Source organism: Coloeus monedula (assembly GCF_965178545.1).
Source record: "Coloeus monedula genome assembly, chromosome: 1".
NCBI classification, from domain to species: domain Eukaryota; kingdom Metazoa; phylum Chordata; class Aves; order Passeriformes; family Corvidae; genus Coloeus; species Coloeus monedula.
Window position 1 is genome coordinate 72,417,864 of NC_138781.1, and position 13,716 is coordinate 72,431,579.

The following is a 13,716-nucleotide window of genomic DNA, read 5'->3' on the forward strand; positions in this document are numbered from 1 at the left end:
TTCAAATGCAATGTCACAACTGCCAAACAACTTCAGTAAACTGGACATTACATTTATGAAACCTATCTGAATAGCCTTTGCTTCTATTCTGATTAACAATGTTTTTTCACATTCTCTTTTTCACTAAATGTTTGTATTAAAAATGATAATTTAATTTTACCATCTCAAAACTCATCTCCCAGTGCTGTCCAGGTGCTTTGTAGCCATGGTTTCAGCAAATGTCCTTTCAGATCAGCCTAAAGGCTCTCATTCCTTTAAAACAGAGCTGGGAAGGAGCTGGTCTAAAATCTTTATTTAGGAATTCAATATATGCATCACTTTTAATAGCCACCGCATAATGTCTCAAATGCAATGAGTATCACATAGGAAATTAAATAATAATAATAAAAAAAACCTTTCCTGTTCAAGAATCAAGCCAGTTAAATGAAAACTGAAGTTGTCAGCTTTCAACAGGAAGAATAGTGTCAATGCCTGAAACTTCCCATTTCATCTATACAAGGACACAAGCTTAAACAAAGAATGGTGTTTTGGCGTAGTTTCAATAACATTTATGCATGCAGTGCTGCCTAGTTGGCCACCTTACCTCTTTCCTATTCTAAGACAGATTTCGAGCCTTTCTTGTTGGAAAAGGCTTTTTTTTTTAAATCATCACCTCCTTCTACTTCATGTTGGAGAAACACACTAAAACCAATGGAAAGGGAATGGTCCTACAACTTTTATTATCACACCTCAGGTCTCCTTTGCTGTACCTACTCAGAAGCCCTGGAGAACTCTGCTGTGCCACTGGGAACCTAATGACCAGGGAGTCAGAGCTGCAGGATTTTATTCCCATGCAATGCAAAATCATCTCTCATGGAGACCTAAAATCCTGAACTGGAATGTGAAATGATCTCCCAGTATGCTTGCCCCTTCTCTCTCAACCCCTCTGTGAGATGAAAGGATGTAAAGAGAGAGATGTCAGAAAAGGATGACTGAAATCCCTACCCTCTTTCTTCTGTTTTGCTTTTCCAGAGAAGTTTTCTGCAGAGCCACTTTTAGGCATCCAATTAAAAACAATGTTACCAGGTCTTTTTTACTGGGTCCAGACATATAAAAAATGGTTCTTAAACTCAGCCCTTGCTTGAGTACACCATAGTTGCAAAATAACAGAGTTAGAGTTTAAGGTACAATGAGTAAAAATGGAGTCCTATAAATTTACCCATGTGCTAATAACTGCTCTTGAGAGAAAAAGAGATACTTTCTTATACTTTAAAACACTGCTAGCAGCTCATTCTCCTTAATAAGAGCCCACTACCTTTGAAATGTTAAATGGGACCTACTAAGAAGTAAATTCTGTTTGCTGTAACACTTCTTAGATAATGTGAAAACCTTTACTGGTTTTGTACAATTCCCTATCACTGAAGCTCTTTTCTGTTGAGTGAGTGAAACAGAAATCAACAACCAGATTTTTTTTATTCTCCCATTTATGTGCTAGTGACTTAGGCTGTTGTTTTTCCTTACTGTTACCATAGTCTAGAAGCAGAAGACACCTTCATCTCTCAAGAACTACTACCCAAAGTCTTAAGCTAGAATTGCAAATACGTACTATGTCACAACAAACAAAATTTGTTTAGAAACTCTGTATCATCATTTACATTTGATCCCAAATCACATGTGTTGCAAACACAAATAAAGCATGAAAAAAAATAAAACAAAAGTATAGGGAAAAGCAGCTAGCCTACACAGAGTGCAGTACTGACTTGCATGTTGTAAAAGGAAAAAAAAAAACCACCACATCAGTTTCTAAACGACACAGTTCATTCCAACCCATTTAACCTACACAAAATGCTGGACTCTCATGAACAGCAAAATTTGCAAACAATACAACAGCTCTGCCAGCAAATCTCACACAATCATAGTATGTGTCTCAATACAGTTGGTCTCACAGCAATACAATTTTCAGAAGGTGAAACACAAATGAAGATTGCACTGCTAAACATTTTCAGTTTGCTTTCCTTTACCCTGGTCTTTTCAGAAAACTTACTTACTCTATTTACATATTTATTTTTTTACTACTCTGCTGTTATTTCCTTGATTCCAGCACTAAAATTTACCATAGGTGAATGGATAATGTATTTCTTCTAAATCCCATATGACTGTCAAGCCTGTGTACTGCCTCCTCAGTCTTCCAACAAACTGCTGAGCTGCAAGATGAAGACTTATTTCACTCTTTTAAGGACAAGTGTACCCAAGAAGACACAAAAGAATTAACTGCCTAGCCAACCTCCATTAACCACCTTAAAAATTATACTTTGCATATTCTACAGTTATGAGTGCATATGGGTTACCAAAAGACAGTAAACCTGATGTGCAAATATTCTACTTATATTATGAAACATCTTCTGTGACTACGCCTAATAAATGCATTAATTATGTTTAAAGCCTAAGGGTAAAAAAAGTAGTATTTTCCTTAAAAATACTTCAACTGCAACAACTGATACTGAATTATAAACAATGCTAGTTATAAATATTCATGATAAATTTAAGCCCCCTAAATTTAAAGTTCTGCCTATTCAAACAAATATAAGTCAAATTTTAAAATGCATTTGCTCAATCTGTTCCAATTTCCTGATACAATTGTGCTCTGGTTTTGTTAAAAGTTTACAGCCAGGATTAATTCACATGTATTCAGGCAGACCTACCTCGTAACACTGTATTTGATTACATCTGAACACAACTGCCTTTACAGCATCTCAGAGGTGCTGACATCTCCAATAACTTGTTAAAGAAGAACTAGTTCCAAAATATTCTGTAACAAGGAAAGTAAGGCAAGCATGACTTAAAACACAGATTTAAATTGTCTCCATGCAGTCCCACTATCACCAGATTAAAAAAAAAGGTTTGAAAGTATAACACTAAAAAGAACAAGACTAGTATTGCTAACTTCTTTCTTTGTCACTAATGCTAGAAAATAGGAAATACTTGAGTCCATGGCTCACAGCTCCCTAGGATAATGGACTTCCAAGCACCTTCATGCTTCAACAACTGTAATGTTCCCAGCTAACATCTCCTATAAGGCTTGCTAATACTGATATACTTACTCTACACAAAGCCCAGCACAACGAACAAAAGAAATTCTTTGTCCGAAAGGCCTTGAGAAAGCCACGTATTTCAATTATGTCAGAGAACCCTTATGTGACACCACACACATGCAAGTCACGCTTCCCTCCAGAACAAGCTTCAGTGAAAGAAAACTGAAGACAGAGCTCAGAATGCACATCTCAGACTATGGCACAGAAGTATATATATACATATATATAAAAGTATATACATTTAAGACTATGCACAGAAGTGGATGGATGCTCCATCCAGTTTTTAAATAACAAAGGCAATACCCTCTCATCTTGCATTCCGAGCCAAGATATACACACTGACTAGGTGGAAGAAGATATGCAAGTCAGGGAACTAAAGAAAATAACAGCATAAAAGAATCAAGTTTTTATTATTAATGAAGAATAAGATGTTGTTATAGCTCAAGGTAACACATGACAAAACAATCTTCAGTTAATGCCACATCTGTTACATACTGAGAGAATCAAAATTAAAAGAAAATAATTGTTTCGATTTTTTTTCTTTAAAATCATCTGTAGAATTGCAGTCTGCCACATGCTGAAAGATCGTGTTCCACACAGGCCCAGCAGGGTCTGCCACTCAGGGTCAAGACTGAGACCACAGGGGACACTTGGGTCAAATGAACTCCTAGTATCAGGTGACAAAATAGGATTTGGTAGAATCTTCAATATCTCTTAAATTAAGTTTATTAAAAAATGAATCCTTTAAATAACAACTCGGGAAGTCTGACAAAGTAACTAGAATAAACATGGTGTTCCCACATACTTAGTTCAAGTCTATCCAGCACAGTTTCTGTTTGTAGAATGAATACTATATTAAGAATATAACTTGCCACAACAGAACAGCAATAAAATGGTAGTGTAAAAATAAGACACATTGCGAATGGAAGTGGAGGGTGGAATAAGAACCACAATCTGTGCAGGGAGGAAGAGGGACAGAAAGGAAACAGAAAAAGCTAACCTCTATCAAGCAACATCTCTCTATCTGTTTAGAACAACATTCTTTCATAAAACTTGACAAAGTTAGTCTGCCCACATAAAAAGCAAGCAGCTTTACTAAGCTCAACAAAACTTACCTCTATTTAATTACGTTTTAAATATGTGATAATTTTACGCTTACAATACCATGTCTGTCCATTTTACAACAAACTCTTCCCATAGGAAGACTTGGTGTAATTCACTATGCAATTTTCACACTGAAAGTAATTAGTATAATAAAATCAAAGTCAAAACAAAAGTTGAAAAAAAGCTATGTTCCCAGTCAAAATAAGTGAGAAAGCAATTTAAAAAATTATGCTAACACTCTCAAAAGTAAGAACACTCTCAGTGAAGGTCTTGAAAACTTTCATGAAAGTCAAACCAATTTAGAAATCCTACTTACACACAAAAAAAAATAAAAGTACTATTAAATCTGTGTGAGGACCTGATAATTTGCTCTGTTTACCTGTTTTCTCCGTTTTAGATGCAGTGCATCTACTTCACCAGGAATCATTTCCAAAAAAGGAAAAAGTTAAACAAAAATTAAAATCAACTGCATAAAAATGAATTAAAGGAAACAAAGCATGTGTACTGCCAGGTTAAAACAAACAAGCAAACAAACAAAATAAAACAACAACAACAAAAATCCCCACAACCTGACCTTGGTCAAAACCAATACCAGGCTACAAAGCACACCTGAAAAAGCTAATCACAGAAATTGTACAACAAGGAGATACTTAATTCAGATCTCCAGAGAGATGAACTCTCACAAATGTTCCCAGAACAGTATTTCAAAGTATTTCTTCCCCCATTCCTCTTTCCCACCTTTCAGCAGAATGTAAACCCATCCCTATAGGAAAGCTGGCAGCTCCACTTCATAGGTCTGCATCCCCATCTAAATCAACACTTATTCCCAGCTGGAGGGAACTCACAAACTTTATTAGGAGACACTGACCCCCATTACCTTTCGCTGATGCTGCCATGGGGTCACGTAGATAAGACTGGAAAGTTAATGGTGGGGTTTGTAAAGTCCTAACTATTGCCTCTCCAGAGCTCCCTGAGTTCACTCTCCATTCACCAGAGCATCCCATCCTATCCTATCCCATCCTATCCTATCCCATCCCATCCCATCTTGCATCAATAATAACTGGTGTGTAAAGCATGGAGAACTTAATTCTGCCACCTCCTCTCACACTGAACAGCAACTTATTGCCTAGGTAGTTAGGCAGATTTCAAAGGGATTATATTCAAGGATCTGGACATGCTCCAATATAAAGATGTTAAAATTTGTCCTTCTGAATTTCTTTTTCAGAAGATTATTATTTTCTATCTCTCCCTCTTTCTCTCTCTCTCTCTCATTATTGTTACACACCTATTTTTATGTCTCAAGTCTCATAATTTTCTTTGCACTAGGACTAAGGAAATGCATGAAATCTATATGGAAAGCAAATTTAGATAGTTATCATACCTGTCCTTAGCAGTCGCTGAAAGATGAAGAAAGATATTCTAATTATTAAATAAACTAAAATTTAATTATTAATTAAAATGGAGAGGGACTGAAAACTTGTTACTGACTAAAAAGGCTGGCAGTGCTGCTGTCAAAGACCAATTCAGAAAGCTAAATTTATTTTTGATTATTTACCTGCAAGCAGAGATAATCTTTCTTTAGCTCTGCTTCTTTTGCCTGTTAGCTTTAGTCAGTGCTTTGTTCCTTCTCAGGCTGAAAGACAAATTTTGACACGGTCACCCTAGATATAAAAAACAGAAACAGAAATAAAATAAAAATAAAATTCTATCTAGAACTGTGAAGGCATGTAAGGAAGTACTGACAATTCAGCTGATCTTACAAATGCATCAGAAGCATGATATATATAGGAACATGTCCCTAATGCACTACCGCTCATTGTCAGAGCTCTGAGGACATAAAACAAATAGTGAGACGAGATGAAAGATCAAAAATGTCAAGGATCATGCAAAAGTAGATACCTTAAACTCTACCATTACTGCAGTCCCTAATATGGCTATATTGTTTTCCTCATTTCAATTAAAGCATTGCTCCATAGTCTTCTTTCATCTCCAGAAACAATTTGCTTCAGCTTCCTATTCAAACTGTTGATTTTTTTTCCTGATCAGAAGTCCAAGCTACTAGAACAAAAAGTCAAACATGGATGCACAGCACAACATAAAATGAAAATGAGCTGCAAGTGGAAAATCATATTCCCCTTCCCCTCATCTGACAGTCAGAAAACTAAATGGATTGCCTACTTACAATCCACTCAGTCCTTGATGTTTACCCATCCATTGTAAAAAACAATTTTGCTTAACTTTCTTCCACTGGAAAAAATTTAAAATATTAGTTCCTTCCACATGCCCCATTATCAGAGGTCACATCTTTCCAACACATTATAGAAGAACTTTCTACTTTTACTTTACCTTGGATAACATGTTTTCTTATATCAGATCCACACTACCTTACATCAACATGATACTTCTACACCTACTAATACTTTGATCTAGGAATTGCTTCCAACAAATAATCACACAAGAAGGATTTATAAGGAAATGGCTACTGAGGTGGAGTTTCAGGGAAGGACTTAAGCAGTGGTCCTTGAGTGGAGCTGGCCCCTAGCATCATCTGACAAGAAAGCCCGTGCCCACAATGCAGGGAGCAGAAGAACTGGGATGCATGCAAGCAGCAGGATGTCTTTGATTTCACATGCTTGAGACATGCAATTGGGTAAGCAGAAAAAAACCCCACAGCACACAGGTGCTAGCTGTGCACCAATCCCCGAGACTGAAAGATGGACAATCTGAGATGAAGGGCTTGGCCTTTACCACCACAGCATGACCGTGCACATGCCTGTATACATACTTACATGTTTTTTGCACACTCACATACACATTTATATGTGAAAAAAAAAAAGACACTCAAGAGAAGAAAGAACTTTGCTCTAGCAAAACATCTGAGGTGCAATCATGATCTTTAACTCAAAAGATTGGCAGTACCATTTGTAACCAACCTGCCAAACTGGAAATCACAAGTCAGCAAAAAATATACAGGGGTGGCTACAAAGAGATTCTCAGTTGCTCTTAAACAAAGTATCAGTCCTTGTTTTACAGCTAAGTTTGCTTCCTCAGCTAAAATTTTCAATATCCTTTGAAAGAGGACAGAAATAATATCAAAATAACTACATAATTTAGCCTGTCTGGCTGACAGTTACTGAGAAATAGGATGATAGTGTAAATTGCAGAGGAGGGAGAGGAGTTACACAGTGTGACTCTAAAGGGGCATAAATAAAAAAGTGGGATGAACTCAGGGAAGAGGGTGGCATAGGATGAGCATCAGAAAACATTTCTTAACAGCAATACAATATAAAGTAGAATATATTTTCCCACAGAAAGGGAAGTTATTTAAGGCTGAATTCGATAAAACACTGGAAAGCACAGCAAAGAAATCATTTCTGAATTGATGAGGTCATGGATGAGAACACTTCATTAATACTGTCCTTTATGCTTCTCATTATCAGATTTCTGAGCAAGATTTCAGTATGACAAAAAATTACACAGCAAAAATATGGTAATTTTTGTTGGGTTCTTGTCTTCATCAGCATTAAGGTTAGAAGTGTTTAGAAGTGTCATTTGCATTTGATGCAACTATTACATGCTGAACTATTTAACCATTACTGGTAATTTTAATCCCTATCAGATATTCTCTTGCCTATAACTGTAACACAAAATTATCCATTTAATTCTGGCCTTTTATAGTGTTTTTATTTCAAGCACTTCATAGGACTTTACCAATATACATCCACTAAGAACACCTTTCAAAATCAGTATGGTGTACAACACTGCATTTCATTGATCCAGAAGTTATCCTGCAACTCCTGAACTGTCCAGCTCCTTAACTGTCAGGTAACACAATGCCCATGAAGTCCTCTGGAGTTGTACATGGCCACAGGAAATTAGAAAGTTAAAACTGTGGCCAACAAGGAAAACAAAATTCAGTCTTTCTTTTAGTTCAATGCCTGCAGCACAAGAGATCACGAACTAGCAAAGGTTTAGGAGCAGTGGTAAAACACGTATTCCCTTAAAAGACCTAGTACTACAACAGGCAATGCACTGCTGGTTGTGGTTTGGTTTTCCTATTACTACTATTCTTACAATCTTACTTTAAACAACACACAGCATTCTGCAATTCAGTTTGGAAAGAAATGGGGTAACTCACAAAAAGATGACCAAGAGAAGAGTTTTGTCACAATTTTTCCTTCCCTCTGAACTCCCAGGTAGAATTTTTTTAAATGCACAAAGAATTTAGGACTATAGCTGAACTTGAAATATGGAAGTTTCTCCTCCTAAATAAAAATGTTCTTTTCTACAGGGCAACCAAATAAATGCAATTTTTTTAAAGTAGCAGAGTCAATCAAGGCCTCTTGTTGATACTGTGGAAGTCTTATTCACCATAGGGAATAGTTAAATTATAGTTTGTTACATTTGTCACTGAAATCCCAAAATTCTTGTGATTTATAATCCTTCTTTCAAAGGTCCTACTCTACACTGTGCAGGATATCACTGTGCACGACCCTATCAACCAAGAACTAAGAGCAGGAAAGGAAAGAGATACCACACCACTGCAGCACAGAAAAATTAGCATGTTTTCATAAACTGAAAAACAATTATTAAAAGAGATTATAATATCACTACAATCAATTATCCTTCTGACCCCCAAAGAAAAATAATGAAAACCAACAGCAGCATGCCAGGAAAGCATGTGCTCTCTGAAAGTGTTCGGTGTCATGTCATAAAGCTGAAATAGTGCACCACAAGGAACAATCCGGCATCAGACGACAGGACATAGAATATGTTCTAGAGAATAGAACAGCTGTTTTTAACACCAGTCCACAGCCTCTGCAGGTATTTCATCCAAATTCCTTCCCCCCCCTGTCTTTTAGCAACGACACACTTAAACATTCCCGGTACTATTATATCCTTTTCAAAGTGCTTATTTATCCCAAGAGATGCAGAAAGGCAAGACATATGCCACCTTTGTTCCCAGACCAAAGGCTGAAAGCAAAAACTTCTATACAAATCAACACCCACCAACCCTAAATTCAGGTGTAGTTTTCCCCTCAGGAATGGGGAGGTAGCTAATGAAGTGGTTATTACTGTTTCCCCATACGCAGGCTCCAGTGTCACAGGACACACAGCGGTCATTTGGGCTGTGTCCATCCTTTCAGTTCCCTGCAGGCTTGCAGTGACATTGCACATTAACAAAGGCCACGTGTATCCCAGTCACAGCAATGTCCACTCCCTGCAGAATGACACGACTTCCGGGACCATAACCCATCTCTTCCAAGAAACCATAGTAACAAATGCGGAAGATTATAATTAATTTTTCCAGTTAACAGTGCCAACCCAACTGCACAACGGTGACAAGTTTCTGCCAAAAATTGATCCTCCTCGAGTGTATTAAAGGTTAAGCTAGAAAAGGGAGACAAGAGGAAAGACTTCTCTCCTTTGATAGATTTACTCTGCATTTAACCACGCATTGTATGCGCTTACTGCTTATTCTAAACATAGGGGGTTTCTAGGCTTTTTCAAGAGACAAACATGGTTACCTAAAAAAAAAAAAATGTAAAAAACCAAAACTCACAAAAACTGTCAGGGAGTTTCACGAGCAGGATTAGCATCTGAGGCTATCTAAAAATAATTTATAATTACTTTTCAAATATTAAATCAATAGTGTTCTTGTAAACAAAATTTGCTTAATGCTTTCATCCCAGTTACTCCCTCATCATTTAGAGATATAGACTGCAACATGAAAACTCTATTTCCAACAATACCTGAGGGCTGTTGTAAAATTAGATGGAACAACTGCCACACTCATCCACAGAATGACATCACATAACTTTGCTAAACTCTTAAACCTAAGTTTGGCTCTGTATGTGACAAAAACATTATCTTTTTAAGCTGTCTGAAGCCCACCATCATAACAAAGGGCAGGGTGGCCACTGCTACTTTCAGGGAAGACGGTAAGTCCATAGATACAAAGCCAGAGTTCTGCTATAATATGTATTAAGCAGCCCAGCCAGCAACAGCTGCAAAGATAGGGAGCACCAGCACCCCAAATGGGCTCTGATTCTGGCATGGCAATTTGCATCAACAACATGGCTTGGGCTACAAGGAGCATTTGGTTGGTCCCACTGGCAAATGAAGGGCATGCTTGCTTTGTATTTCTCCATGTGGGTGTCCTGAATGCCAAGACCTAAACCAAAACACACTGCTTTATAGCTTACAAGGGAAGGCCTCAAAAGCAATGCTCATCCCAGTACTGCAGCTGCATATGTTTTTCTACATTTCCTGTAACATTTCTAGTTTTGGCTTTGATAAAGAGAACATCCAGGAAATTTTCTGCATACGGAAAATCTCCATTTTCAGAAGCCTAAAAGGGATGCTAAAACATAGCATACCTGTAAAGATAAACTTGAAATAAATTCATGTGTCTATACTAATTACATCCAAAAGCACAGAACTATTTTAGTTCTTTAAAACAAACTGTAAATTGCATCAGATGTAAAACTGACAAGAATATACTCAAATGCATATGCAATAAAATATGAGTTAAATTAGAAGCAGCAATTGAAGCACTGTTGCCAGAGATATGTAGAGTATCTACATGATAGTTGTTTTAAACATCTACTTTATAAAAAACAAACTGTGAAGGAAGTAGGAACTCTGTCATGATACCTGAGAGGAGGTTCTAGTGAAGTGGGGTCTGGTCTCTTCTGCTGTGCCTGCAGTGAGAAGACCAGAGGAAATGGCCTTAAACTGAGACAGGGGATATGCAGGTTAGATATTAGAAAAAAATGTTTTCACTGTTAGGGTGGTCAGGCGTTGGAATAGGTTGCCCAGGGAGGTGGTGGAATCACAATCCCTAGAGGTCTTTAACAGGCACCTGGATGCAGCGCTGGGTGAGGGGATTTAGTGGTTTAGGGGTTACAGTGGCAGTGTTGGGTGGACAGCTGGACTGGAGATTAAAGGCCTCTTCCAACCTTGATGATTCTATGATTCTAAATAAATTGTACTGCTGATAACATTCAAAAATCAGCATTAAATACAGCTGTGGCATAATACCTCTAAGTTACGAAGTTAAGTTTATTCTGCAGTGGCAAAACTTTAAGCAAAGGAGGATGCTTGATGTGTGGTTTAAATAACAAAATTCATCTTAAAACCAGATATTGAGAGAGGAACAACTCAAACATCCCTATAACATAAAAGCCCCTGGTACACCAGCACAGATGAACACTGACTGCAAATGTCTATAGTGATTTCAGAGAATCACAGAATGTTGGTGTTGGAAGGGACCTCTGAACACCATCTAGTACAACCCCCCTGGCAAGGCAGGGTCATCCTGAGCAGGTGACACAGGAACACATCCATGTGGATTTTCCATGTCTTCAGAGAAGAAGACTCCACAAACACCCTGGGCAGCCTGTTCCAGTGTTCTGCTACCCTTAATGTAAAGTTGCTTCTCACATTGAGGTGAAACTTTTGTGTTCTAGTTTATGGCCACTGCTCCTTGTCCTTTTGCTGGACATTACTGAAGAGTCTGGCATCAAGCTCTTGTAACTCACCTTTGAGATATTTATATTATGAGATCCTCTGACAGTCCTCTATTCTCCAGACTAAACAGGCCCAGCTCCCGCACTCTCTCCTCATAAAGACAGATGCTCCAGACCCCAAATCATTTTTGTGGCCTCTGCTTGACTCTCTCCAGTACGTGAACACCGACTGCAAATGTATACAGCGGTTCCGAGGCAACCCCCTGCACTCATCACTTGTTGCTCCTTTCCTGCCCCAGTATCCATCCCCCCTCGCCAGCATCCACCTCCCCGTGGCACACCAAGTACGGGGCGCGCACACCACGCTGCTGCCCTCGCCGACCACCGCTTCTGAGCGCTGGTTTCGCTTTCCCTGCCGCTCGGGCCTTCCCTCCCCGCCCTCGGGCCCTTCAGAGCCGCACGGCCGAGCCCGACAGGCACCCCCGGGACAGTCGCGCCTTGTGATCCCCGCCGGAGCTACCGGGCAGGCCCGACCCGGCGAGACCCGGGAACCGACCCCGAGTCCCCCGAACCCACCGCCCCCGGGGCTGCCCCGGCCGGGGACGCGCCTCGCCCCACCCGCGCCTCGCGCCGGGCCCGGGCCGAGCTTTGGCCGCTGCCGCTCCGCGCCGCCACTCACCGCCGGCCCTGCGGCCCCGCTCCGCCGCGGCTGCGCCCGGCGCGGGCGGCGGGAGGGCGGGGAAAAGGGGCCTCGCCGCCGCGGGAGGAGCTCGGTGTCGGCAACATGGCAGCGTCCAGCCGTGCCCAGGTGCTGCGGCTGTACCGTGCCCTGCTGCGGGAGAGCCAGCGTTTCAGCGGCTACAACTACAGGTGCGGGGAAGGGCTCCGGGGCGCGGCGCACGCAGGGCTTCCCGCCGAGGCGTGGGGTCCCGGCGGTGCTGGGGACAGGGGCGCGGGGGAGCTGCGGCCTCCGGGAACCCCGCGGAGGAGCCGAGCCGTGCCCTGGAGCGACAGCGGGACCGGCACCGGGCCTGGACCCGCCTCGGAGCGCAGGGAATGGGCAGCCCCCGGTCCCTCTGCCAGGCCCCGGGCTGCCGCAGAAGCACCAGCAGGCTATGCCTGCTGTAGGAAGAAGGGACAGGACAGAGACTGTCCCAACCTGGAGTCTGGGGTACTTGTGCTGAGTCTGGGCTCCTCAGTAGAAGAAGGAAGGGCAAGGAGATGCTGGAGAGGGTCTAGTGGAGGGCCACAAAGATGAAGAAGGGTCTGGAGCATCTCTCTTCTGAGGAGAGACTGCGGGAGCTGGGCCTGTTTAGTCTGGAGAAGGGAAGACTTGAGAGGGGAGCTCATTAATGCATAGAAATATCTCAGGGCTGGGGGTCATGAGGATGGTGCCCGACTCTTTTCAGTGGTGCCTGGCAACAGGATGAGGAGCAATGGCCATAAACCAAAACATAAGAAGTTTCACTTCAACACGACGAAGAACCTCTTTACATTGAGGGTAGCAGAGCACTGGAACAGGCTGGCCGGGGAGGTCATGGAGTCCCTCTGTGGAGACATTGAAAACCCATCGGATGTGTTTCTGTGTCTCCTGCTCAAGGTGACCCTGCCTTGTCAGGGAGGTTGAACTAGATGATCTCCAGAGATCCATTCCAACCCTAATGATTTTGTGAACCTGATATAGCCCATGTCTGGTCTGTGTGCTGCCCATTTCCTGGCCAAGGAGAGGTCAGGCTGCAGCCAAAGCCTGGCACCATGTGCTGTGTCCAGGCTCAGGGTGCAATGAGGGATCAGGGTCCACTCTTCCTGCCAGTCTGTGTGGCTCCCTGCCTGCCTGCCTCCTCTGGCTGTTGATGAAAGACATGCACCGGTTTTTTGGCAAAGGTTAGACATAGGCCTGGACTCTATTAGATACCTGCTGTGTTCACAGGGGGTGGTACTCACCCACACTGGCAAAATTGTATTGCCCAATGGTAGTTTATTTACTTTGCTACTCAGTTGCACCATGAGAAGAGACATGTGAACTACCTGTGCTGTGAATCATCTCCCGGGCAAGAATTGGGAACAGA

The 13,716-nt window shown here is 41.1% G+C and overlaps 2 protein-coding genes across 9 annotated transcripts in view; one reads left to right on the forward strand and one right to left on the reverse strand.

The window, feature by feature from the left end:
* Nucleotides 1-12,377, reverse strand: part of FARS2 (phenylalanyl-tRNA synthetase 2, mitochondrial) — a 236,014-nt gene extending 223,637 nt beyond the window's left edge. The window contains exons 1-3 of one of the 8 annotated variants that reach the window (XM_082296767.1): nt 12,327-12,377; nt 6,075-6,230; nt 5,731-5,808 (exon numbers count right to left, since the gene is read on the reverse strand). The gene's annotated coding sequence lies outside the window, so the exon portion shown is untranslated. Of the gene's footprint in view, nt 1-5,730; nt 5,837-6,074; nt 6,231-6,357; nt 6,423-10,832; nt 10,881-11,719; nt 11,919-12,326 lie in introns of those variants that run through there. The other 7 variants (XM_082296769.1, XM_082296765.1, XM_082296768.1 and 4 more) reach the window with 7 other exon arrangements.
* An 18-nt stretch (nt 12,378-12,395) lies between these two features.
* LYRM4 (LYR motif containing 4) overlaps nt 12,396-13,716 on the forward strand; it is an 87,842-nt gene continuing 86,521 nt past the window's right edge. The window contains exon 1 of the mRNA XM_082296839.1: nt 12,396-12,517. Coding sequence (XP_082152965.1) covers nt 12,432-12,517 — 86 coding nt within the window. The 5' untranslated portion in view covers nt 12,396-12,431. The remainder of the gene's footprint in view (nt 12,518-13,716) is intronic.